Raw genomic sequence first — 27,331 nt, 5'->3', positions numbered from 1 at the left:
GAAATGTTGAATAAAGAATCATTCAAACATTCACTTTATTTGATCAACTCCGCCATAGTTAATCAGCCACAAATGTGAGAAAATGTTTTCACTGCCAAACACCTATGTTCCAGGCCCTCAATATAAAGAATCTACAGAGAGGAATACAATTTTTGAAAACAAATTAGATAAATTAATTTGTTGTTTTCATGTTAATTTCGCAATTCTGAAAAGTCTGTGTTTTCATTTCCTCTTTGTATTTCATCAAGACTTTGAGAGGGAAGAATCTGCAGACTTCAATCATGGGAAATGAGCAGGAGTTGGGAAGGTGATCCCTGATTTGATGCATGCATTCTGTATTTCTCAACATATAAAAGCTTACTACACAGGATGGAAGACAGATTGCCTTAGAGCTATTCCAGAACAATCTATCTCATATGTTAACTGTCATTTGCTTTCTCCCCGAGGGCAATCCTCATCAGACCATGTCCCTTCCAGATTGTGTCTGCTCTGATGGTTCAGTCTGAGCCATGGAAATGGGAAATCACAGCTGGACAACAGACTTCATCTTGGTGGGTCTTTTCCAGTACGGCCAGATGGACGCTCTCCTCTTCACAGTCATCGCCATCCTCTTTACAGTAGCTCTGCTAGGCAACATCACACTGGTCCTCCTCATCAAGCTGGACCGGAGACTCCACACCCCCATGTACTTCCTCCTCAGCCAGCTCTCCATCATTGACATGATGTTCATCTCCACCACCGTGCCCAAGATGGCAGTTAACTTCCTGTCAGACACCAACACCATTTCCTTTCTGGGCTGCGAGATCCAAACCACTGTGTTTCTGACCTTGGGTGGCTCTGAAGCCCTCCTGCTGGGCTTCATGTCCTATGACAGGTACATAGCCATCTGCCGGCCCCTGCACTACCCTGTGCTCATGAGCAGGAAGATCTGCTGCTCCATGGTCTCCTGTGCCTGGAGCAGCAGCTCCTTCAATGCTTTAATACACACGCTGTATGTGTTTCAACTTCCATTCTGTCAATCGAGGAAGGTTAACCACTTCTTCTGTGAGGTTCCATCTCTCCTGCCATTGGTGTGTGAAGACACTTCCCAATATGAGCAGACAATCCTCATGAGTGGCCTTGTCATTCTGCTGCTCCCCTTCCTGGCCATTCTAGCTTCCTATGCTTGTGTGTTGGTTGTTGTGTTCCAGATGCGCTCAGGGAAAGGGCAGAGTAGAGCCCTGTCTACCTGCTCCTCCCACCTGACTGTGGCCAGTATGTTCTATGTTACCTCTCTCTCCACCTACACCCAGCCACATTCCCTGCATTCTCCTTCAAGGGACAAGGTGTTGGCTGTGCTTTACTCAATTGTCACTCCAGTTCTCAACCCATTTATCTACAGCCTGCGTAACAAGGAAGTCATGGGGGCCCTAAGGAGACAGATGGGTTGATGGATGTTGGGGCTAATAATCTGGTTTTGCAATGCCTGCTGGACAGAATATTGCAAAGCTGGTCATGAAAAGAGTCTATGTGGGTGTAAAGATTGGTGTTTGAGATTCCCTCCTCTCTAGTTTGTTAACATAAAACACCGAGCACGGTTGCCTTAAGCCGACCTTCTCCAGAATCTTTCTGCCTAGACCTCCCAAGTGCTAGGATTAGCAGCAGGGGGCACCATATCCAGTGAGCTGGGAATAATTCTAAGACTTTCAGAACAGGGACTGAGGTAACTGAATAAACGGGGCTACTCTTCCTCTGCTCTGATATTCCTTAAGACAGGGGTTACTGTGTAGCCAACAATAGCCTGGAGCTCACTATATACCCCAGGCTGGCCTGGAACTTTGATCCTTCTGCCTCAGGCTCCCACTTTGCCCTGGCTTACTTATATTTTTGTCACTCCTTTCCCGGAATGCCTTCCCTCCTATGACCAGTAGATGGACCCCTAATTCATAAAACAAGAAAACAAAACATGCTAGATTTGTCAGGGGGCAGGGACCATCTCTGATTTACTGGCCTCATTCAGACACATTGCTCTCCTTAACGAATATTTATTTATTTATCTATTTATCTATCTATCCATTTATTTATTTATAATGCATTTGACACAAACAATATTTCAAATGCCTAAAATGACCAAGAAAAGTAAGGTACCTGACCAGGCCTAGTGGCTCCAGCCTGTGTGTGATCGCAGTGGCTCCAAAAGCTTAGGATAGAAAGTTCAGAACCAACCTGAGATGTGGACCAGAGTGATACACATCTTTACTCCCAGCATTCAGGAAGCAGAGGCAGGCCAACCTGAGATGTGGACCATAGTGATACACATCTTTACTCCCAGCATTCAGGAAGCAGAGGCAGGCAGATCTCTGTGAGTTTAAGAACAGCCTGATCTATTGAGTGAGTTCCAGGACAGTCAGGGCTACAGAGAGACACTGTCTCAAATAAGTCAATAAACCAGACCCCGTCTCAAAGAGACCCTGTCTCAAAGAAGCGAATAAATAAAAGGAATTGACCTGCTCTGTTTAGACCTTGCCTCAAAAATAAAAAGGGAAAGGGGAGAAAAGTGGGATTTGAAGATTTGGGAAAGAAGAATAGGAGGAAGTAAAGAGGAAGTTAAAAGAAAGTAAAAAAGAGGAAGAGGAGGAAGTAAGGAAGTAAGGAATAAACAGGAAATAAGAGGGAGGAAGAGGATGGAAGTAAAGAGAAAGTTAGAAAGAGGAAGAGGAGGAAGTAAAGAGAAAGTAAGAAAGAGGAAGAAGAGAAAGAGGAAGAAATAAAGAGGAAGTAAAAAAGAGGAAGAAGTAAAGAGGAAGTAAATTCCTCCCAGAAAAAGGGAGTAAGAAAGAGGAAGAGGATGTAAGTAAGGAGGAAGTAAGAAGAAGTAAGAAGGAAGAAGAAAGAGGAAGTAAGAAGAAGGATGATGATGGAAGTAAAGAGGAAGTTAGAAAGAGGAAGAAAGGAAAAAAGAAAGAGGAGTAGGACGAAGTAAAGAGGAAGAGGAGGAAGTAAGAAAGAGGAAGAAAGAGGAAGAGGAGGAAGTAAGAGGGAGGAAGAGGAGGAAATAAGAAAGAGAATGGAAGTAAAGAAGAATTTAGAAAGAGGAAGAGGAGGAAGTAAAGAGGAAGTAAGGAAGAGGAAGAGGAGGAAGTAAGGAAGAGAAGTAAGAAAGAGGAAGTAAAAAGAAAGTAAGAAAGAGGAAGAGGGGGAAGTAAGAGGAAGTAAAAAAGATGAAGAGGAAGTAATGAGGAAGTAAGAAGGAGGAAGTAAGAAAGAGGAAGAGGAGGAAGTAAAGAGGAAGTAAGAAGGAGGGAGAGGAAGAAGTAAAGAGGAAGTAAAAAGAGGAAGAGGATTAAGTAAAGAGGAAGTAAGAAGAAGTAAGAAAGAGGAAGAGGAGGAAGTAAGAAAGAGGAAGTAAAGAGGAAGAGGAGGAGGTAAGAAAGAGGAAGTAATGAGGAAGTAAAGAGGAAGTAAAAAGAAAGTAAGAAAGAGGAAATAAGGAAGTAAGAGGAAGTAAGAGAAAGTAAATAAAAGGAAAGTAAGAAAGAGGAAGAGGAGGAAGTAAGGAAGTAAAAAGGAAGTAAGAGAAAGTAAATACAAAGAAAGAGGAAGAGGAGGAAGTAAAGAGGAAGAGGAGGAAGAAAGAAGAAGAGGAGGAAGTAAAGAGGAAGAAGAAGAGGAGGAAGTAAAGAGGAAGTAAGAAATAGGAAGAAAGAAAGTGAGAAACCAATATGGGTAAAGCAGTGATGATAAGTTGCAGGGTTTAGAACAGCTGGTACAAGAGCAACTAGATGCTCACCATATTGAAGAACCAACCAGTCTTTGGAATTCTCCTGTGTTTGTTGTAAAAAAGACATCTGGTGGAGGTAAGTCCTCTGTCCAGTATGGGGTTTGTCCAGTATGGGGTTTTTGAAGATCTTTTAGAGATGGCAGCAGTTTTGTCTTATTGACTGTGTCCTTTGCCTTACAGAAGCTTCTCAGTTTCAAGAGGTCTCATTTATTTATTGTTGCTCTCAGTGTCTGTATTACTGGGGCTATATTTAGGAAGTGGTCTCCTGTGCGAATGCGTTCAAGGCTACTTCCCACTTTCTCTCCCATAAAGTTAAGTGTGGCTGGATTTATGTTGAGATCTTCGATCCATGGGGATGATATGAATCTATTTGCATTTTTTACATGTTGATATCCAGTTATGCTAGCACCATTTGTTGAAGATGCTTTCTATTTACCATTGTAAAGTTTTAGCTTCTTTGTCAAGAATTCATAGGTGTATGAATTAATATCAGCATCTTCAATTCAATTCCATTGGTTTTATGCCAATACCAAGCTGTTTTAATTACTGTCGCTCTATAATAGAGCTTGATGTCAGTAATGGTGATGCCTCCAGAAGTTCCTTATGCCTTTAACCTCCCAGATTTGTAAAAGTGTAATTGTAACCAGAATTAACAATGATCTGAAATTTCAACATTGTAGATAAATATCAAACATGAGATACCTAAGTCAGGTAATGCATGGCCAAAGCTGAGGCACTTCTCGGAGTTTGTTTTCTCTCTGTGTCTCTGGCTCTCTTCATCTATCTTTCTCTCCCTCGTGTGTGTGTATGTGTGTGTGTGTGTGTGTGTGTGTGTGTGTGTTTGTAGAAACTTTCAGTATTTTTCACAGGTGTAGACTCTGAATCAAAGTTTGGAGTTCAGCTTCTTATTCACAGTCATTGCCCCTTACTAATGTCTAACAGACTGACCCAGAGGCTCCATCCGTCATCTGCCGTCTTGCCCTCTCCCTGTGAAATCATCCTTGTTCTCTGCTGTCAATCGCAAGCCATGTTCTTTAGAACTGCATTCAGTCTGAATGCTTGTTTCACTGTAAATAGTGACATGAGAATTACAGAACAATCTATGAGTGCAAACGACTTCAGAAAAAAACATGGATATTTGTATTACAGTCACTGGAACAAAATCGATAGTCTTAAGACACCACACATTCTGCTCACAGGATATGGAGAAACGAAGCTGTACTCACCGTCCTCCCTGGTAACTGGCTTTCCTTGTACATGAGGTGCCATGTAGGCTTCGGGGGCAGAAAAGTCAGCAGCCATCTACAAGGCAGATGGAACTGTGGAAGCTAGCCAGCAGGGGACACTTCCTGTCAGTACCAACTTGATTTTTCCATGACCTGTGAACAGTCTCTGGGGTTCCTTCTGCATTAAGGTTTTACCATCAAGTTTGAGGAGGTAACCAAGAGCAATGGCCACAGCCTGTGCAGTTTTGAGAGTCTGCAGGACAGGCCTGAGAAACAAGTCAACAAAAGACATCCCACACCTGGCACTGGCCATCCATGATTTCTGGGAGCCATGTCTCCTGTGTAGAGCATGTACATCCATAGGAATACCTAAAGAAGAATAGCAAACCTTTTCACTATGGCCTTAGAATTATTCTCTCTCCCCCCTCACTCTCATCCCTTTCCCTACTTCAAAGTCCTTCCCCATCACTCTTCTGTCCTTTGTGCCACCATACCCTACTCTCCCCTCTCCCCAAGACCTTTCTCTCCTTTCCTCCACAGATGTCTGCAGTGTTAGGCTGGTGTGACTGTCTGAAGTTGTGACTTTTGTCCAGCTGATGATGGTAAAATAAATATTTGCATTTTCATCTGAACCAGTTGTACTTGTAGATCATTCGAATGTTCAGGTCACTATTAAAATGAAATAAACATTTGAATTGAATGCGTTTCTAATGAACATGGCTTCTGACTGACAGCAGAACCCAGGGGTGGTGTGCTGGTGAGAGGGCACGATGACACATGAGGAATGGGGCCTCAGGGTCAGTCCGCAACATTCTCGTGAGGGGAACTGAACCCTAGGTTTGGACTCCATGCCTATGAAAGATAACATGTCGCCGGGCGATGGTGGCGCACGCCTTTAATCCCAGCACTCGGGAGGCAGAGGCAGGCGGATCTCTGTGAGTTCGAGACCAGCCTGGTCTACAGAGCGAGTTCCAGGACAGGCTCCAAAGCCACAGAGAAACCCTGTCTCGAAAAAAACCAAAAAAAAAAAAAAAAAAAAACCAAAAAAAAAAAAAAAAAAGAATACTGCGAAAGATAACATGTCATGTAAACTACTGAAAGTTTATGTGAACACTCGCACACAGTGGGCAGGGGGATGGGTGGGGAGGGAACAGAATGCTGTGGAGTGTACAAGGACCTGGGAATACAGTAACTGACTCGTGTGGACCAGATTTTTTTTTTTGATTGCTGTTTCACTTTCGCCACAGTGGCTGTGATTTCAAATGCTAGCACCCAGGGTATTAAGGTCGCAGCCTGGGGAGAATTCTGTGCCCCCAGAGAGTGGTTCTGCTCCTGCTAAAGGTAGCTTTAACTTAATCTCTATCATTCTAATAAAGCTAGAGATTCAAAGGCTGGCGTGAAAAACCTGAGAGCTCAGAGAGTTAGAGCAGCAGCTGGCGAACTTTCTCTCTTAGCTGGCATCCCTGGACCCTCTCTCCTTCCACACCACCCCAACTAAAAAATCCCAGGCTAAGCTACTCCCTGCTACTTCCTGTCAACTAGTTGCTAACCCCACCTTTCTGAGCCCAGGTTAATCTTAATTAATTAATGCAAATGCACCACATCTTTACATAGTTAAACAAATGCAGCATAAACAAATGTAACACATCTTTACATAGTTAAACAAAGGCAGCATAAACAAATGCACCACATCTTTACATAGTTAAACAAAGGCAGCATAAACAAATGTAACACATCTTTACATAGTTAAACAAAGGCAGCATAAACAAATGTAACACATCTTTACATAGTTAAACAAAGGCAGCATAAACAAATGTAACACATCTTTACATAGTTAAACAAAGGCAGCATAAACAAATGTAACACATCTTTACCTAGTTAAACACATAATCCACAACACTTGATGGTGATTTCCAGGCTATGGCTGACACTGGCTATGGCTTTGCTCTTTAACAAACTGAACAGTAGATGAGGCTGTGGCTGAGGTTCAATCACCATTCCCAGCTCGCTTAGTTACATACTTCTTTAAAGACCCACAGGGGAGTTATTAATGATTCTTTATTCAGGAATAAGCAGGGTTCAGCCAGGATGACGTCACTTGCTTCTGTGCCTTCTACACTTAACCAGCTGCTGTCCCTTGGCCCATATGACCCAGGCTGCAGCTGCATCTGATGGTGAGTCCACCTGACAGGAGAGAATGCACGGCACAGGGTGGACGCTGCACAGGCTGTTCCTTCTTCAAGGGGTTTGATTATCATTTAATTTCTACTTGTATATATATATATATATATATATATATATATATATATATGGAGGAATAAAATTCTGCCTTCTTTTCTCTCTCTCTTTTTTTTTTTTTTTTTGGTGTTTTGAGACAGGGTTTCTCTGTGCAGCCCTGGCTGTCTAGTACTTGCTCTGTATATCAGACCAGCCTTTAACTGTGGGATCTACGTGCCTCTGCCTTCCCAGTGCTGGGATTGAAGGAGTGAGTGTACACCACACCCAGCTTCTACCTAATGCTTCCTGTTAGCACTTCCGTATTGAGATTTTTATCTAAGTTATGAATACGTGTCACACACACACACACACACACATACACACACACACACGCATACACACACACAGCACACTTGCCTTGATTTCATTGGTAACCCCCTGCATGCGTCTTGCAAGTGATAAGGCTGCAGTAGGCATCAGCCAACAAATCTACTCTTCCTATGTTTTGTTAGTGTTCATATTACAATCCACTAGTTTTCCAAAATTGTCTATTTTGCAGTTTATTTAACTTCAGTTGTGGGCAATATTTGAAGGTTACAAGAATTTCAAATATTTGTCTTAATATTATTTATGTTCATCATATAAAGCAGACTGTGGGTGATCTAAACAGAAACTCTAAGTTCCTGGGCACATGGTGTTTCCCATAGAACCAGATAGGTACCACTCTGTGCCAACCCATCAGTTAAGCACTCACACTGTGTGTTATTGTGTGATGTGAGGCAGATGCTGAGACCCTGAGCTTCTCCACTGTAAAAGAAGAAACACAGTGACTGATATTGAAGCACAGGGTGGATCAGGGATGCTGATGGCTTGGGATGATGCTTTCTTATTTCTCTACCTTCACCGTTAGTAACACCCAATGTTAACAGTGCACTGAGCTGTTCACATGAAATTAAACAGCACAGCAGGTGTAAGGACTGGCTACAGCTGTTGGTCCTGTGCCGTATGCAGACAGCACTTTCCTGTCTCATGGTCTCTGGCTGCCCTGTTTTGAGTGCCCCCAGCTTAACAGAGGGCACTGCCTTTCCAGCACATCTCCTGTACCTCCCCTGCCTCTTGACCTGCACTGTTCAGGGATTCTCATAGACTGTGGCACCCTCCCCAGTCCTCATCCACTGTGTCCACGAATGCAAATTCAGTCAGCAGGAACCTTTAAGGTGAGCTCACTATAAAGCTTAAGTTTAGAACAGGTATGTTTTCTTTCACAAAGAAGCCTTTTAAAATTGGAAATCTATCATTTCTTCATACCTCTCAGTCTGTTTGTCTGTATGTATCTCTCTGTCCATCTCCTCCCACAGGTCTCAGGCTTTCTGATATTTATATGAAAGCTTTAAGGACCTGGCCAAGTTCTCTGCTCTATGGCAGAGAGTAGCTTGACAGAACATGAAGGACTTCAATTTCAGGTATGTCTTGTGGCTTCAGGTGGGTTTTTGTGTTTGTTTTTAGAGTCTTGACATAAATGTAAAATGTTCCTGAGACCTGTGATTGGCATCTCAGCAGCTACTCCCTTGCAAGTATTCCTAACATCTCAGAAAGAGGAGATTTCATTCCTTTCTACTGCCTAGAGCTATCAAAATGCAGTATCAAGTAGTTCAGAAATAAAACTTTAAAAAATCTCCTGTCTTTGAGAAGTACATGTGGAAGAGGCGTTCACTGAACCTTGACAGAAAGTCTGGGTACATTCTGTCTGCTGCTGTTTCTCACTATGGTGTACCTACTTAAACCTTCATTTTAATTCACATTCATGTACTATGTTCCCACACAGATGAGCACTAAAGTTGTTTAATACAATCAAGGTTAATTTGTCCTTGATTTGATTTTTTTTTTTTTTTAGCACCTAACACAGAGGCAGGCTGTGAGCGTGCAGCAGAGGGATTGGTGATCCATGTTCAGGGACTTCTCATGGGTGTGTTCTCCCTGCTTCTCAGACTCCATGAAGAAGTGGCTGAACTGTCCATAGAGATGCTGCTGACACAACCTGACCTGGGCAGCAGCAGTAACAGCTCAATCCTCTGCCTCCGCTGAGGCTTTGAGCCAGTGTTGAGCCCTGAGAGGAGACGAACTTGGAGAAGCAGACAACGGAGAAGGGTGAAACTTCCCATTATCTTCGTCTAAACAGAGTTAGAAAAGCAAACATGTTCTATGCATTGTTGTATCTATTTTTTCATATGACTATGTTTATATGATTTATACTTAAAGAGAATTTATCTATCAAAAACATACATAAGAAACTTCAAATTCAATTTTACATGGACTAAATGCATTTTCAATTAAGATATTTTACCATATAATTTAAAAAACCATATTCTTCAATGAATGTGAAAATGGAGAGTGTATATCATAATGTGTTAATATTATGAGCAACTCTACAATGGTTCATAAGAGTACCTTTACTCATTGACAGTCTTAAAAATGTGTCTAACATTTGTGTGCTTATTTGAATTTGTCTTTCATTTGTTTTGTGTGTCTTTTTGTGGATAATCCTGCAGTTTTCAAGACTTCCTAATAGAGGTCACTATGAGTCATCATGAACCGTGGTCGATCTACTCTGGGTTGTGATGATCTAACCACAGAGGTGAATTCCTGCTCTTCTAAAATCCTTAACTATTACTTAGATAATCATTCTCGGAACTAAAGGCCCGGGGAACTTGATTCTCAGCACACTAGTCTTGTGCACATATGAGTTTGCAGTCACTAACCCCAAGGCATTCTTGGTTGCCTAGGAGACACCAATGAACATCATTACCTGGATGAACAACTACACTGGACAGTTAGATTTCACCCTGGTGGGATTCTTCAATCAAATCAAACACCCAGCTCTTCTTGCTGTGGTCATATTTGTGGTTTTCCTGGTGGCCTTGTCTGGCAATGCCCTCCTGATCCTTCTGATACACTCTGACACCCGGCTCCACACACCCATGTACTTTTTCATCAGCCAGTTGTCCCTCATGGACATGATGTATATTTCTGTCAGTGTGCCCAAGATGCTCATGGACCAGGTCCTGGGGAGCCACAGGATCTCAGCTGCTGCCTGTGGGATGCAGATGTTCCTATATCTGACACTAGGAGGTTCAGAATTTTTCCTTCTGGCTGCAATGTCTTATGACCGCTATGTGGCCATCTGCCATCCACTCCGTTATCCTGTTCTCATGAACCGCAGGGTGTGTCTCCTCCTGATGTCTGTCTGCTGGTTCCTGGGATCCTTGGATGGTTTCATATTCACCCCTGTCATCCTGACCTTCCCATTCTGTGGATCCAGGGAAATCCATCACTACTTCTGTGAGGCCCCCGCTGTGATAAAACTCTCCTGCTCAGACACCTGGCTCTATGAGACCTTCATGTACCTGTGCTGTGTGCTCATGCTTCTCATCCCTGTGACAGTCATCTCAAGCTCCTACTCCTTCATCCTCCTCACAGTTCTCAGGATGAACTCAGCAGAGGGCAGGAAGAAGGCCCTCGCCACCTGCTCTTCCCACATGACTGTGGTCATCCTCTTCTACGGTGCTGCTGTCTATAATTACATGTTCCCTGCCTCCTTCCACACCCCAGGGAAGGACATGGTGGTGTCTGTGTTTTACACGATACTCACCCCTCTGTTGAACCCACTAATCTACAGTCTGAGGAATAAGAATGTCACAGAGGCTCTGAAGAAATTGTTGGGTGTCAACCCCTCCTTCTAGGAACAATAAAGCAAGTAATTAGAAATGAATAGTTTATTTCCTTTGTCTCCAACACATCTGTTGTTCCAGCTCTCATGCTGATATTATTCCTCATCCATCAAGTCTCATTGCACAGTCATCCCTTTAGAAGACTTATTTCTGTACTCTGAAATTATCGTTGGTGTACTTCTTGCACATTCAAAATCTTTATTTGTATCCTGCCAATGTTATATTTTTATGACATTGATAGTGGCTTTTAAATCTTGTGGTACAATATCCTTATCCTTCAAAATTATGTCATATTGAGGCATAAATGGTCTTGAGGTGTTCAACTGCTGAAAGACGAGTGGATTGGAAGCAAAGTGGTTAACAATGCTGAGAAGAGGTGAATCAAGGTAAACGGCATATTGAATTAATTATGTTAATTTCTTGATAATTTATGCATATTTGAAACTAAAGAAAATAAAGAGCAGCATACAGTTTTATTCTTTCAGCTCCTGTATTATGATATATTAATAATAATGGTTAAAAAGATATTTAAATCTAGGTAGTACAAGTGTCCAGAAGGGTTTCAAATTGTCAGCATAGCCATATTTGCACATAAATGCACTCATGTATCTCTCAAAACCAAACACAGCTCTCACTTCAAGGGAATGGGGTACAGCTTGTTCTTGAGCATAATGTGAGTGACCAAGGCCCAGGAACATGGACTCAGGTTACCCCCAATGATATGTTCTGGAGTTTCACGGGACTTTACAGAGTACAAACAAATCATATGTCATAACTCAAGGCATTTTTCAGCTGTGCCATGGAGACATCAGGGGTTTAGGTTGTAGCAAAGTGGGAAAATCTCTGCCATGGTTCTCAGATACTGTCTGTTGAGAAAGAAAGTCTTTAGTTTGAGAAAAGCTAGCATTCGAATAAGGCAATATTTTCCAAAATGTTTCACCTGATAGTCACAGGGATGCTGGCTCAGAAACCAAAGCTGACAATAAAAGACTCCAAAGGGTGCCATAGATGGGCTTGGCAAATTGCTTTGTATCCGTAATGTTCCAATGCTTCATGATCACGGGAGAGCTAATCAGTTGGCCGGGTACATAATCTTTGACATGTGTGTGGCTGTATCCTCTGGGAACTTCAGCGTGGTGTCCCCGTTGGCCAAGTGGCACATCTACTGCAGAAAGAGTCCAAGTGCTGTTTTATGCCCTGTGGTGAGGAAACTCATTCCTAGGAGTCTAGACAATTAGGGTAGCAGTCCATTAGGAGAGAGCCATTCTGATCTGATTTGTCCCCACTCTCTGGGTCTCTCACAGAATTTCCATGTGACATGTTACCAGGAATGTTGTATCTGAGGTTAAATTGTCAAGAGCACAGTGTAGCCTCAGAAAGTATAAGTACCAAATGAGGTTTTTTTTAATTAAATGTAATTTATTTCTACTGTAGGAGGTACAACCTATCACAGGCAGACAGAAATAAGTCTGTTGGAGACTGTGTTATAAAAGTAGTTCTGCCAACTTTGTTTATGTCAGTAGAATACATCTAATTCATACAGACACACACATATATGATGTACATTTCAAATAATTATTCAGGTCAAATCAGGCACAGGACACAGTATATGATAAAAAATAACATAGGACACAATGAAGGGTCAAAGTAATAGCAACAACTCTATGCATTTAGTTTTTACAGTGCCTAAATATGCTTTATGCAGTTTCTGTGAATAGTGAATATTTTTATTCCTTTCAGTTCTCATTTCTGCACTCTTCTTGGTTGTCATTTTTCCATGAGCCTTGAACCCAGTTTTGATCACTTTGTGTCTTTGCCTATTTCTTATTCCTATGCTGAAACAGTAACAGTACCATAACCTTCATTTCTCTGTGTTTCAAAGTTTTTTCACTTCAATCTTTAGCGATAAATACAAAAGGTTTCAATATGACGTGTAATATGACATGCAAAATCAGCTTTATGAAAGGGTACAGGAAGTAACAAAGGTGAATATAAGAAATCTAGAACAACACAGAAGAGACCCAATTCCACTTTCTCTATGTGTTCAGCTATGGGCGATGAGACGTTTAGTCGTTGTACTGAAAATAACCACCTATCACAACATGCATACACCATTTGACTAGGGCTTCTCCAATAGATTCCTCTTCCTTCCTCCTCTTTTTCTTCTTCTTATTATTAATAATAATAATTATTTTCTATAAGCTCCTTTAAAAAGGTGGTTTAGACTTGAACACACACACACAAAAATCTGAGTGTGCAGTAGAGAGGTCTGGAGAGATAGCTCAGCAGTTAAGAGCACTTGTCCTTGCAGAGGACCAGGGTTTGATTCCTAGCAGTCACCTAGTGACTTACAACCATCCTTAACTCCAGTTCCAGGAGGTTCAATAACCTCTTCTGACCTCCCTCCAAGGGTACCAGGGATACATGCATGGTGTACAGACATATATGTGAGCTAAACATTCACAAATAAATAAATCCATTTTGGGGGAAAAAAAAGAGTCCATAGATGATCAGAGAAAGCAAGGATGCTGGAAGCTTGTAGTAATGAGGAGCGGGCCTGCTTTTCATCCCACCAGGCTCCCAGCCACTCTACTAGCTTATATCCCGAAATAACAACACATAAATTGTATTCATTTAAACACTGCCTGGCCCATTAGTTCTAACCTCTTATTGGCTAACTCTTACATATTTGTTTAACCCATCTCCATTAATGTGTATCGCCACTTGACTGTGGCTTACCGGCATGAGTCTAACCAGCATCCAGCTAGGAGAGGAGAGCCATGGCGTTTGCCACACTGTCTTCTTCCTCCCAGAATTCTGTTCTGTCTACCAGGCCCATCTAAGGGCTGCCCTATCAAAAGCCAAGGCAGTTTTCTTTATTCAACCAATGAAAGCAACACATAGAAAGAAGATCCTCCTACACCAGAAGCTGAGATGTGAAGGTGGAGAGTGGCTAATTGTTCCAGCTGGAATTTTTCAGTGAAAACAGCTTGAATCCTGAATTTCATATCTAGAGAACAAGGCTCGCAGCTGGATTGATTAATTCTTTTTAGAAGTTTAAAATTCCTTATCTTTTTATTCCTGGTACCATTACTGTAATTTACAGGGCAATATACCTGATGAAATGAAAAGGGAAAGACAAAGCTACAGCAGACAAAGGACCTCAGGAATGTCCATCTAATTGACACTACATCACACTAATCAGTAGCTGCCCTTTCTGCAGTAACTTTTGACCACGGATCATTGTTCCTTAGGTGGCAGAGTTTTACAGTTCCTCTAAAGCATTTAGGATGACTGTTTCTGAGTAACCTGCCCCTTCCTGATAATCACCCTCCCTGCCCCTAGCCCCTAAGAATTGTAGCCATTTTCAGCTGTTTTTTTTTTCCCTTCTACTCCCATACCCACCACTTTCTTACTAGACAAGAATGGAATCATCTCTCAACCGGGTACCTGTATGTTTCCTCTCTGCCCTTTAGTTATTGTACCTATGAATCATTCTATTTTATGAATAGAATATTAGAAATAATTTAATTACTTGTAACTCTGCTTTCTTTTGGCCAGTCTGGTTTCACAGCTGTAATTTTATACAGAGTGGCTAGTTCTAATTTTCAGAAAGATTGTTCTTCAGTTCTAAAGTTTGTAACACTTATTTATAGGTCATATTTTGAAATAAGACCTATAAATCAGGAGATTTGCAGGCAAATGAATGGAACTAGAAAAAATCATCCTGAGCGAGGTAACCCAGACCCATAAAGACAAATATGACATGTACTTATTCATAAGTGGATATAAGGGATAACTATGCTATAATCCATAGACACAGAGACTAAGTAGCAAGGAGGGTTCACGGGAGAAACCTGAATCTCCCTGGGAAGGAGAAATAGAAGAGATTTCCTGAGTGGGACATGGGCAGGTGGGGATGGGGACACGAGCAATCAGGTTGGGAGGGAGTGAAGGGAAGAGAGAACTGCAAGAGAAGCCTGGGAAAGGGGCACTCAGGGTCAGATCTAAGGGGACCCTGCTAAGACTCCTAACAGAAGCAGATATGTGACCTGAACTGGCCATCCCCCATGACCAATCAGTTCTTAATGTCTTATATGCCAATAAATAAAGAACTTCTTCTTCATGCCTAAATGTCAATCATAAGTCAGAAGTTTTCTGATATTGCTAACCTAAGACTGAATATTAAATATAATATAATCCATCAACTAATAATAATACTGAAAGATCTCAAGTGATAGCAAAAGAAAGAGTATATTTTCTGGATTTATTTTCGAAATCCATAACATTATTTTAACTTCTATTGTCAATAGTAAACATTGTCCTGTAGCTTAAGATACGACTCAACAGTTGAGTGCAGGTGACCTGAGTTTAATTGCCAGCACCCATCAGGCACTCAGAACTGACTGTAACTTGAGCTGCAGAGGATCCAAGGCTTCCTCTGGCATCTGCAGACATTTCACTCAGGTGCACAGGCCTCCACAAAGACACAGATGCACACGTGCACACACACACACTTAAAAATCAAGTAAAAGCCGGGCGGTGGTGGCGCACGCCTTTAATCCCAGCACTTGGGAGGCAGAGGCAGGTGGATCTCTGTGAGTTCGAGGCCAGCCTGGTCTACAAGAGCTAGTTCCAGGACAGGAACCAAAAGCTACGGAGAAACCCTGTCTCGAAAAATCAAAAAAAAAAAAAAAAAAAAAAAATCAAGTAAAGATCAAAAAATAAAACATTGTTTTCTTGATTTGAGATTAAAAATAAAATGCAGTTATTAGTCTAAGGATGCCTTATTTAATTACATGTTAAACTTTTTATACAATGAGAACAAAATAATTGTTTTTGTTTATGGCATATAATGCGACCCATGTATATAATGGATGATGATCATTTCATGTCTGTTACCATAAACATTTATCATTTCTTTGTAGTTAAAAATTATTCAGAGTCCTCTGTTCCAGGTTTCTTTGAACTGAATAGTCTGTTTTTATTAATACCAGTTACCTTACTCTGTAACAGAATACCAGCAAGAACTGTTTAATTCATCTCCTCTATGCCTATAGGTGTCAATCTATTTAAATATAAAATCCAAACAGCTCTATATACTGGCTTCAAGAATCCTTGTATAACTGTGTAGAACACAACTCAAGCATACTTCTCACTTCTCAGTAGTTCACACCCAGTGGTGTGCAACCAATCAGTTACAACTCAGTTAAGTAGAATAACACAGATTTAATTTATATTTTTTTAACCAGTTAAGGCATTAGACGAACACCTCCCCATAACTATACATAAATCAGAAGGCCAGGTGGAAGCAGATACTTTTGGGGTAAACCTGGAGCTTGTCACTCACTGTAAATAAACCATATGGGGACAGATATCTTAGCCCTTTTTATGGATGATCAGCTTGAGTGTCAAGGCGTTCAGTTGACTGCCAAGTTGTATAACTACAAACCTTAATTCTTCAGTTGAGCCATCCCCATTTTCAAATAGTAACTTTATAGGCAATGTTTTCCTCACATCCTGTGTCCATCTTCATCTAACTTCCAGATTGTTCTCAACACATGGGTTTTCACTAAAGCACAGGCTAACGTGACTGATATGATCCTTGGGAGGGGGGCGGAAGGTGGAAATCAGGAGTTTACTATCACAGGTAATAATATTTGGATCTTCTTCAAACTGGTTGTACCCTGATGTTACCAGTATGGGTCAGTTACGTCAGGGATCAAATACCCTGGGATTTGAACACTAACTTTAGGGAGCTAATAAACAGAGAAGGTCTTTTCAGCTGGATTTCACCAGGGGTGCTCTCACTGAGGACTCTGAAGCCTGACTGTGGCATGACCTGGACCATGAGCCGGCGAGTTTCCTATAGAGCAAGGGCCAGGAGTGGCACAGAGCTCTCAGTGGTGAGTCCTGGGACCTGAGCCACAGATTCAGGATCGTCCTGCACAGCAGCTGCTCCCAACACAGGTGAGTTCTCCGTCCCTGAGATGGAGTGCTTACAACCACAGGTGGTGCTCTCTCAAGATTCTGTTACAATATATTTCATTTCCACAATTTTAGGGACTCTGCCTTAATTCATAGCATTTTTAAAATAGAGAAGCCAATGTATCCACACCTCGCCCCATAAGCTCACAAGCATGATCTCTTAACTCTCTGCCACACCTTTGGTACAATGCACAAAGCATGGCGTCAGTCTCTGCCGAAGAAAGGGATATGAAGGTCACTGGGAGTCATACGTTGTTCCACTGCAGCAGCATACAGCTTTCCTCGCTACACATTAGATAAATGTTAAAAACTTTTGTGAATTTAAGGTTCTCCTCCCCCCTTCCTTTAAGCATTTCCTAGGATCAAATTGAGGACAAATCTCAATACTCCCAGGGAGAGACGTATTGAGAAGAAACATGGAGAAGCTCTGTATTTCCACCCCCAGTTGACGATGCGTTACAGTAGATTTGTTTCGTTTTCACTTCTGCCCTGAGATTGGCTTCAGTACAATCCAACTTAGAATGTGAACCACGGAGACTGTACTCACTCCTGTATTTAGTGCACAGGCATGACAGTTGTCTTAACCGTGCCCTTCATGCCCACTGAGACTATAAATTTCCAAGACTTAATTGAAACCTTATAGTATTTATAAACTTTTGATTTTATATATATAGCTTTTTGTTAGCATGTGGAAGGTATCCAGACAGGACCAAAAAAGTTTTCAGAAAAATTGAGAATGAGGCATAGTCCAAGCCTGAGATGGATGGGTACATTCTATTTCATTGTATTAATACTTCATGCACTCCCTTCTAGGGCTAGTGACAGTCCCGTCATTAAATTGTGTTTATTGTTATTATTGTATGTGTGTGTGCATCCACGCACACACACACTAACACAAGTGAGAGGACCATGTTGTGGAGTCTATTCTCTCACTTTTACAAATGGCCTAGGTATCGGATGCAAGTCCACAGGCCTTTGTAGGATGTCTTTGCCCAGTGAGCTATTTTGCTGGCTCCAGCCACGTTTTTCCAGTAGTTTCCTTAAAAAAAAAAAAAAAAAAAAAAAAAGAACAGTAATTGGTTAAGTACTCCATTTAAACTACCATGTTTTATTAAAACAAATCTATAAGACAAATTAAGTCCCTATTTAAAAAAAACTGACTGGGAACTTTTTTGGTCTAAGACAATGGTTCTCAACCTCCCAATGCTGACACCCTTTAATTCAGTTCCTCGTGTTGTGGTGACCCCAGCCATAAAATTATTTCATTGCTACCTCATAATTTGCTACTGTTATGAATCATAATGCAAATATCTGATATGTGACCCCTAAAGAGGTCGAGAACAGCTGGTCTAAGAAATGTGTTTGACTTCAAAGCACTGTAATAGCATGATACACTCCAGATGCGGAGTGTGCGGGTAGATGAACAAGACCATTAATCCACACTGACTCCTGACAGTATGGTATATACCCACTGGGCTTTCCTGTCATTTAGACAGCAAAAGTATGCTGGTTTTCCTTGGCCATGGTTTTCATCATTCTTGAGTCCACAAAAGTGCTGCTCTGACAACACACGTCTCATTCCAGCACTCGGGAAGCCGAGGCAGGAGAGCAGCAAGTTCCAGGTCAGCCTGGGCTACATAGCGAGACTTTGTCACAAAACAAATTGCTAAAGTCAATTATCCCTTTCTATCATTTTGCAAAAGGATATTTTTGGTAGCAAAACAGTCACCACTTAAAGTTATATGTGGCAGAGCATATAACCTATCTGAATTCAATTTATCAATTACTTGAAGGTTGATTGTTCCATCTAGCCTGGGCATTCAAGAGCCTACTGTTGAGTAAATGTTTCCTTTTTGTTTGACACAATGGATAAGAGCAGAAATTTATTTTGTTTTCAGCATATAGGGTAACAGGGTACAAAAAAATCACAATTCTTTTGATCTCCAAATTTAGCTTGTAATTTAGGTTTTGAAATCACATTATTATATTCACCTGAGTAAATAATATCTTTGTCATAAAGGACACATTATAAGATTTTGTTTGTTATTTGGTTGTTTCTAAAGTTAAAATAACTTAAAATTTGAAGCATAAATAATAGTTCTGTGATAATATAAACATTTTATTGACTTTTATAAGCTAATACTTTAATGAAAATGTAGGGAAACTCTCATGAATACTAAGTATTCAAATACCAGAGTGACTTTATATGAACTACAGTCATGTATGATTACTCTGGAGTCAGAAGAAATCCATAAAACATGAATGGCATGAGAGTCCAAGGAGACACTGGAAATGTTTTGATTTTATTAAAACACAGGGGAAGATTCATTTTAAGTTATTTCTGAGATACATCTTTTTTTCTTAAAGATATTCAAATATGACACATATATTTTCAGATAACTGTATTAGTTTTTTGTGGTTATGGGAACCAAACCTGAGGTTTCACACATGGAAGATAAACACTCCACCACAGAGCTGTATGACTGGCCCTAGAAAAATACTCTCATTTAAATTTATTTTTTATAATACATATATATATATATATATATATATATATATATATATATCTCCCCGTCCCTCCCTCTGTCCCTCCCTCCCTCCCTGCCTCCCTCCCTCTCTCATATGTCTGTTTTTGTGCCTGTGTTTATGTGTGTATGTGCATGTGTCTATGTGTGTATGTGTCTATGTGTGTATGTGCCTGTGTCTGTCTAGAAGGGGGGTCTCAAAGGTGTCACAGTATGTTTTCAATGCTAGCACATAGTAATATCAAGTTTACAATGGTCATAGATGCCATTCCTGTAGAAATAACTACTAGCCTTCCCAGGAATGCACTAGTGAAACACAATCCAACATCTAAGGAGTGGTAATTAATGTGCTAGCATTCCAAACCGACGACATGTGTTTAAAATGGTGCATTATAATAACTTGAAATGTGTGAAATGAGCTGAAGATATATGCAATATGTATAACTATGGCAGGACTGGACGTATCACAAAATGTATAAGAAATATTTTTAGTTTAAAAAGATTTTCTTCTTTTTTTTAATAGAGTCTCACTGTGTGCCCTTGGCTGTCCTGGAACTCACTTTCTAGTCTACCCTGGAACTCATAGAGATCCACTTGCCTCTGCCTCCTAGGTGCTGGAATAAAAGGCATGAACCAGAACACCCAGTGAGAACAAAATTTCACATGCAGTTTTTCAGGTTAGCCCAAAGGTTAAGGAGGCCAGAGTTTTTCTGCCTCAGCATCGAGACATATGTGATGTCTAACTACTAACTACTAACACTCTGGCAGTTCCATGAATAATATCTATTGTCACACCTGACACTTAACCATCAAAATAAGAAGATGAAAACACACCTTTAATGTGCTGGCATACACCTTTAATCCCAGCACTGGAGAGGCAGAGACAGGCAGATCTCAGTGAGTTGTAAGCCAGTCTGGTCGACAAAGCGAGTTCCAGGACAGTCAGGACTGTTACATAGAGAAACCCTGTCAGAAAACCAAAGAGGGAGAGAGAGAAGAAATCTACATGGACCAATGGCCCTTCTCATCAGGGAAGTGTTGATAGTGTGAGGCGTGGTCCTGGGGCATGAAGCATCTGTCGTCATCTGTGGTCATCATTACATGTGCTATAGGACAACAGGGCCTCACACATGGAATAGAGAAATTCAGCCGTGTGTGTTTCCTTTAGGGCAAAGAGTTCCTCCTTACTCTCTTATGGAGCTCCTTGAATAGACATGTAAGAAAGGTGCAAAGGTCATGAGTCGGGTCACAGCAGCATTCACAAATGTACAAGAATTTAGGATTCTCCTAACTGACAAATACCAAACTGTAGGAAATTGAAATCACGCAACAATGCTTCTTTATGTCATGATTAATATAAGTACAGGGGTAAAACACATGGGCAGTAGACTATGCATTCTGTATGTTTCATTTAATTCAGTTGAAAGTTAAAATATGGCAAAATAAATGTGGATAATGCAGAAGTGTGTGTGTGTTATGGTGTGGTGGGGGTATGGTGTGTGTGGCACTCTGTGTGTATGTGTGTGTGTTATGGTGTGGTAGGGGTTTGGTGTGTGTAGCACTGTGTGTGTGTTATGGTGTGGTGGGGGTATGGTGTGTGTGGCACTCTGTGTGTGTGTGTGTGTGTGTGTGTGTGTGTGTGTGTGTGTAATACACACTCATGTGTGTGGGTTCACGGGCAGGCCAGAGGAGGGTGTTGATGTCCTCCTGTATCAGTCTCTGCCTTACTTCTTTGAGGCAACTTCTAGGTTGGAGCCAGAGACAACTAGAAATCCTTTGGTCTCTGCCCTTCAGAGCTAAGCTACAGACAAATGAAGACCACACCTAGCTTTTTATGTGAGCTCTGAAATCCACACTCAGATCTTCAGGCTGGTGTAGCAAGTGTTCTTACCCACTGATCCATACCTCAGCATCAGGTTGCAAAAAAAAATTATTATTTCACTAAATTGAAATATTCTGACACTTGGACAAAGATTTTAAGGATATTGGAAGTCACTTTTTTTAAAAAAAAAAAAGTCATTTTCAGACCAGGCATGGCAGCATGTGCCTTTAGTCCCAGCACTGGGGGAGGCAGAGGCAGGCAGATCTCTGAGTTTGGGGCCAGCCTGGTCTATAGAGGTAGTTCCATGACAGCCTATCTCAAAAAAAAAAAAAAAAAAAAACCTGTCTTCCAGGTTTGACCAGAGTCATGGAGCCTCCCAGTAACACCACAGCTTTGGACTTCATTCTTCTTGGGCTCTTCAGCCACACACAAGTCCACCTGTTCCTGTTTTCTGTTGTGTTAGTAATCTTCACCGCCTCCCTGATGGGAAACGCCCTCATGATCCTGCTCATCTGCAGGGACCCCAGGCTCCACACGCCCATGTACTTCCTTCTCAGCCAACTCTCCCTCATGGACATGATGCTCGTCTCCACCATCATCCCCAAGATGGCAGCCAACTACTTGATGAGCATGAGGTCCATCTCCCCTGCAGGCTGTGGCTCCCAGATCTTCCTGTTCCTCACCCTGGCAGGGGGCGAGTGCTTCCTCCTGGCAGCCATGAGCTATGACCGCTACGTGGCTGTATGTCAGCCCCTGCGCTACCATGTCCTCATGAGCTCCAAGCTGTGCGTGCATCTGACCTTGGGATCTTGGTTCCTGGGAGCCGCTGATGGGTTGATGCAAGCGGGCACCATCTTGAGTTTCCCCTTTTGCCACTCTCGAACCATCAACCACTTCTTCTGTGAGGCGCCTTCTCTGGTGCGCCTCGCCTGTGCCGACACCAAAGTCTTTGAGTTCTTCATGTACATTTGCTGCATCCTTATGCTCCTGATCCCTCTGTGCCTCATCCTGGCTTCCTACTCCCTCATCCTGGTTGCAGTACTCCACATGCGATCCTCAGCAGCCCGGAAGAAGGCCTTTGCCACCTGCTCTTCGCACCTGGCTGTGGTGGGGCTATTCTACGGGGCTATCATGTTCATCTACATGAGGCCTAAGTCCCACCAGCCGGGAAAGCGCGACAAAGTGGTGTCTGCCTTCTACACGATCTTCACACCGGTCCTGAACCCCCTCATATACAGTGTGAGGAACAAGGAGGTCAAGGGAGCCCTGAGGAAGTGGCTGCAGAAGACAGTGTGATAAACGTGCAGAGGGAAGGTGACCAAAACAGCCCTACTCAGTTTAGGCACACCTCACTCACTAGCTCAGCTGACCTATTCCATTGAGCTCACTCTTTAGTGTTGTATTAATTTATCTGACTCTCATTTGTTATTTTATATTCTAAATTTTACCAAGTGTTTGGAAAATAAATGTAAATTCAACTTGCCCTTTCGGTGTCCCTTGGGCTAGCTACTATGTCTGTTTTCAAACAAGGTCTTAGAGATGAGAGGCAGTGACACAGGTCTGTTAGCTAGACTTTAATCATATAACTCAGTTTCTATTATGTGATGTAAAACGTAAGAGGAAAAGGAATAAATGGACAATAACTTTTAAAAATGTAGTGCCTAATTGATTGCTATTACAAAGTAAATTGTAATGAAATACATAATCGTAAGAATTATTAAACATAAACATAATTGCACAAACCATATGTCAAAATGTTTCAGGGGGATTTTCCAAAATTATTTACAATTTAAAGAATTCTTAAAAAGGAGATGGGCATGTAGGGCTTATGGCTTTAAAACTGTATCTGTATTTAACATCTTTAACAACAAAACAAATATCACTAACCAAAAAATTAGGAATCATTATGAGATTTCCAAATCTCTATTTTAAGGGAGTTTAAAGATGAGATCTTTAAGAAGTGGTTAGGCCTCAGGGCTCTACTGTCATTATGGGAGAGCATTTGTGCCATTATTAAAGTGTTAGTTTACTCAGTATGGCAACAAAACCAGCCATACAGAAGAACTATAAGTTCTAGGGCAGGTGGATTACATAAGACCCTGTCTCAAGTAATAAAACAAAATAATAGTGAGTTTGGCCATTTCCATACCAAAAAATAAGTAAATAAAACCCACAACTCACCTCAAAATGAATAAGAGTTTATTCTCGAGCCAAAAATGAGTCACCATGGCCCCTCCAGATTTAGATTATCCCCAGTTCCACGTTCCAACATGGTGCCAGTTTTGTGAAGTTTTTATAGTAATAAAATTAAAAAGTTTCAAAATAAATACGTCTTTCAAACACATTTTGGGGGAACAGCAGGTAGGCAGGTTCTGGTGAAGGTTACAGGGACATCTTGGGTACAGGCTCACGAGCTATCTGACTCTGTTCTTGGTCTGTTGGAAGCCAGTGCTCTGCACATCCCTAAGGATTTTCTTAGCAGTCATTCATATGTTAGGTCATGTACAGGTGAAGACTAAAGATTAACCAAAGATCGTTTGGTTCTGGACTCGCAATGTTCCAATCCCTCCACAATCACTGATGTGCCAAACAGTCAGGTCATCTTCAAAGTTCAGTCCATTCCAAGTACAGCCCCCTCTTTTCATTGTTAGCCCCCTATGTCCTTTCCTTGTCCTTCCACCATCTGCTAATAGAGAATCTGGCCCCTGACAGATGCAGAACCCTTGAATTTAGACTTTCCCCATTGCAGAACACTGGGTAACAAACATTCCTTCTTTCATACCCAGGAGATGGTATCCTGTTATGGCCTCAGAGAATGGAGAGAGACACCAAGTACAGGTGTGTAAAATAGCACATCTGATGCAAAAGGGAAGGAAGGGAGATACAAACTCTAGGAACTTCCACAGAGGCAAACATCACAGTTCATCACCCTGTTGGCTGCTTTGAGCCAACTTTCAGCCTCAGAGCTTGTCACAGGAAAGACAGGCAAGTTTTCTTGAAGGGAGGGTTCACAATTTGTTTGTATGTTTGCTATGTACCAGTTTTTCTACCAAGGACTTATACTATTCAGCAAAACAAAGGCACACTGGGCAAGCCACATCCTTGGATCTCAGGAGAGGCGTTGGCAGCAGAGACTGAGCTGACCTTGGGATCACTCTGTATAAAGGCAGACAGACCTACCCCTTTTCACAGCCCCTGCCTGTCCCCCAAACTGGAAATCCTTCCTCTCCTACATCTTTAACATTTGAATGCTGAATTTAGGGTTTTCCATAAGCGCATGTACTTGGTGTGTGAATACCAAACCGTTTCCAACTTTTCTCTGGTGCTGGTGTTCCCAGGAGCTCCTCTATTTTGAACTACTGGCCTTTGTTATCTGTTTTCTCTGTACCCCAGCAAAACACCCACCTCCGTGTCCTAAAAAAGTGGCTGTGAGCAATATCTGGGCTGGAATGTGTTTCTGCCATGCACACAACTTTTCCCCTTCAGTAATTAAAAGTCCCAACTTTCCAGAGTTGCCTAGGATGTAGGAATCCGCCAGTTCTTAGCTAAGTCCCTCTCAAGGTATTTTTCTTGTTGGGAAAAAACTGTTAAGACCAAGGTCACAGTCCATTTCTGGAAGCAAACCACAACCAGTGTCCTTGCAGCAACGCTAAAGCCCAAGTGCATGGCGGCTGGGAGACTCTCAGAGTCCATCCCCTAACTTTCTCAGGAGTTTAACCCTGGGCATCAGAGTTCATTCTCACCATTTGCTCAATTCTGCTTAATTCTTCTTTAGGTGTCAATCCTGAGAGGACTTCCCAGCTTCCTGGATCCCCATCCTTGCGTGTGTGTCCTCCATGAATCCCAGGAGCGCCTTCTCTGAGTGAGAAGGCAACAGTAGAGTATGAATCCCTCCCTCATTAAAGATGGCTGACCCAAGCCTCTGGGCTATGCACTTGGTAGATACAGCCCATCCTCAGGATGGGTGACCTCGATACTCACCCTAGTCATACAGCCCTTATGGAACCCACACAAGATACTCACATGGGGTGCACCCTCGGCTCCCCAGAGTTTCTGAGCCCCATTCTTTCTCTCGCCGGTCTCTGAATGCCTCTACTTATCCTTGAACTCCATAGACTCTCTCAGGACTTGATTTAGTCATGCAACAGTGTCCATTCTGTGACAGGGCAGCGTCTCTTGATAGCCTCTAGAGACCCCAGCACAGCAGTGGCCAGAACAGAAAGGGACATAAGCTTTGTCAGGAAGGACGGTCACTCTCCTGTAGAAAGCTTTTGCGCAGAATGTCCATGGTGCCCGACTGGCCTTACCTGGAGCCTAGGGGTTTTGCTATTTGTAATGTGGGCTTAAATTTAGCCTATACACCTTTGAACAATTATAAATCCAAGTAGGATTTGCCAGCTTGATAAAGTTTCAATTTGATGAAAGAAATCTAAGCAAAGAACTGAGGGAGTGGCTCAGCTGGTAAGTGCTTCCATCTCCAGCAACAGATAAACCCACTGTGGTGGCAATCCCAGAAGTTGGGAGGTAGAGATAGAAGGATCAGAGGTTCAAGGCCAGCCTCTGCTACTAAGCTAGTTTAATAGTTTACTATTAAGCCAGCCTGAATTACATGATGCTCAGTTTTATATAAGTAAGTAAACAAATGTTAAATAATGAAAAAACCTGTACTTTCCTTTAAATAAAATTAAATGGCAATTGCAGTTTACCAAATTGTGCATTTTTTAACCAGGTATATTTCCCTAACACATAATCCATGATAAAGAATTATTGCTTTATTTTGTTTTCATTTATCTATTTCCAGTTGTAGACTCTGGAGTCTCTATATAGCAGTAGATAACTCAGAAATTGCAAGGCATACATCCAAGTTCCCAGGGTATCCAGCATTGGAAAACATCAAAAACAAAGGATCAGCTAGGTGCATTTGGGAGGCAGAGGCAAGCATTGCTGTGAGTTTGAGGCCAACCTGGTCTACAGAGCAAGTTCCAGGACAGCCAGAGCTGTTACACAGGGAATTCCTTTAAAAAAAAAAAAAAAAAAAGCAAATGTCCTGAAGTCCATATACATTCAACCTGAGAAGTGTCATTGATATGACAGCCTGACGATGCTGTCACTGTTATTAATGTTGCTTTTGTTATTGTTGTTATTTTACTATACAGATTCAAAAATGCAAATATAAAATCAAAATATAACAGCTTCTTGCAAATGCACAGAAACCGATGCATAAGACACAAATTTAATTGTCTCAAACTGAGTCCAAGCAGAAAATAAACTATAGGTAATTCCTTCCATGAGCTTCATTTTATCTTGATTGCTATTTTGACAATTGAGCTTGTCTGAATAGAAGACAGTTTAATCTTCCTATCTGCTGAAGTCTGTGCAGAAATTACCAGAATCACGTGATACCCTGGTTCCTCCACTTGAAATTGCAATCCCTTTTCAAGGACACTTATTTATATTTCTTTCTCCTGAGCCATCCTCTGTCATTCCCATGATTCATAGCTTTATGAGATGTGTGGACCATTCACAATCTCTTGAGGATTTTTTTAATTTCTCAACACAGTAAACACTTTTGGCCACTGAACTATCACCGCAGCAGCTCTGGGGTATTGATGGGATAGTGTTTGCAGCCCACACTGGCACTGGGCCATCCTCATGACAGATCAGCCCAGGCATTGATATGAGGGAGGTGGAGGGCTAGATTAGACACACCTCCCCTCCCGTCCAGGAGGGGACATCCAGGTGCATCACAGAGGGTGCAGATCCAACCTGCTGGACACCAGTTTTGACTCTTGCAGGTAGGTCATATCAACCTTTTCATGTCTGATTATTTGTGAACTACAACTCCAGAAAACACAATTCCAAAACCTAGAACTTGGGAGGTGGAAACTGGAGAAAAAAGGAGCCCTCGGCTACATAGAAAAATCCAGTCCCACCACTCTGCATTTGACAGAGAAAGTCTTCCCGGTTAGACATCTCAGTCCTCAGTGAATTAAAATGTGTGCAAGCGCATGCTGGCAATAGGTTAATTGTTTTTAAAGCAAATCCATAATTCTATCAATATAAAC

General features: G+C 41.7%; 2 protein-coding genes and 1 pseudogene across 2 annotated transcripts; all 3 read left to right on the top strand.

Annotated features, from left to right (window-relative positions):
• Positions 1-464: 464 nt before the first annotated feature.
• Positions 465-1,430, top strand: LOC121456966 (annotated as a pseudogene).
• Positions 1,431-9,995: 8,565 nt separating this feature from the next.
• Positions 9,996-10,943, top strand: LOC121456740 (olfactory receptor 2T4-like). Its single transcript, XM_041665164.1, has one exon. The coding sequence runs from the start codon at positions 9,996-9,998 to the stop codon at positions 10,941-10,943; it is 948 nt and encodes a 315-aa protein (XP_041521098.1).
• Positions 10,944-21,632: 10,689 nt separating this feature from the next.
• On the top strand, positions 21,633-22,562 carry LOC121456760 (olfactory receptor 2T33-like). Its single transcript, XM_041665192.1, has one exon. The coding sequence runs from the start codon at positions 21,633-21,635 to the stop codon at positions 22,560-22,562; it is 930 nt and encodes a 309-aa protein (XP_041521126.1).
• Positions 22,563-27,331: the final 4,769 nt, after the last annotated feature.

Source organism: Microtus oregoni, unplaced genomic scaffold (genome assembly GCF_018167655.1).
Source record: "Microtus oregoni isolate MIOR12 unplaced genomic scaffold, Mior012 000015F_ref0000493, whole genome shotgun sequence".
NCBI classification, from domain to species: domain Eukaryota; kingdom Metazoa; phylum Chordata; class Mammalia; order Rodentia; family Cricetidae; genus Microtus; species Microtus oregoni.
This window is presented reverse-complemented; position numbering and strand designations above follow the sequence as displayed.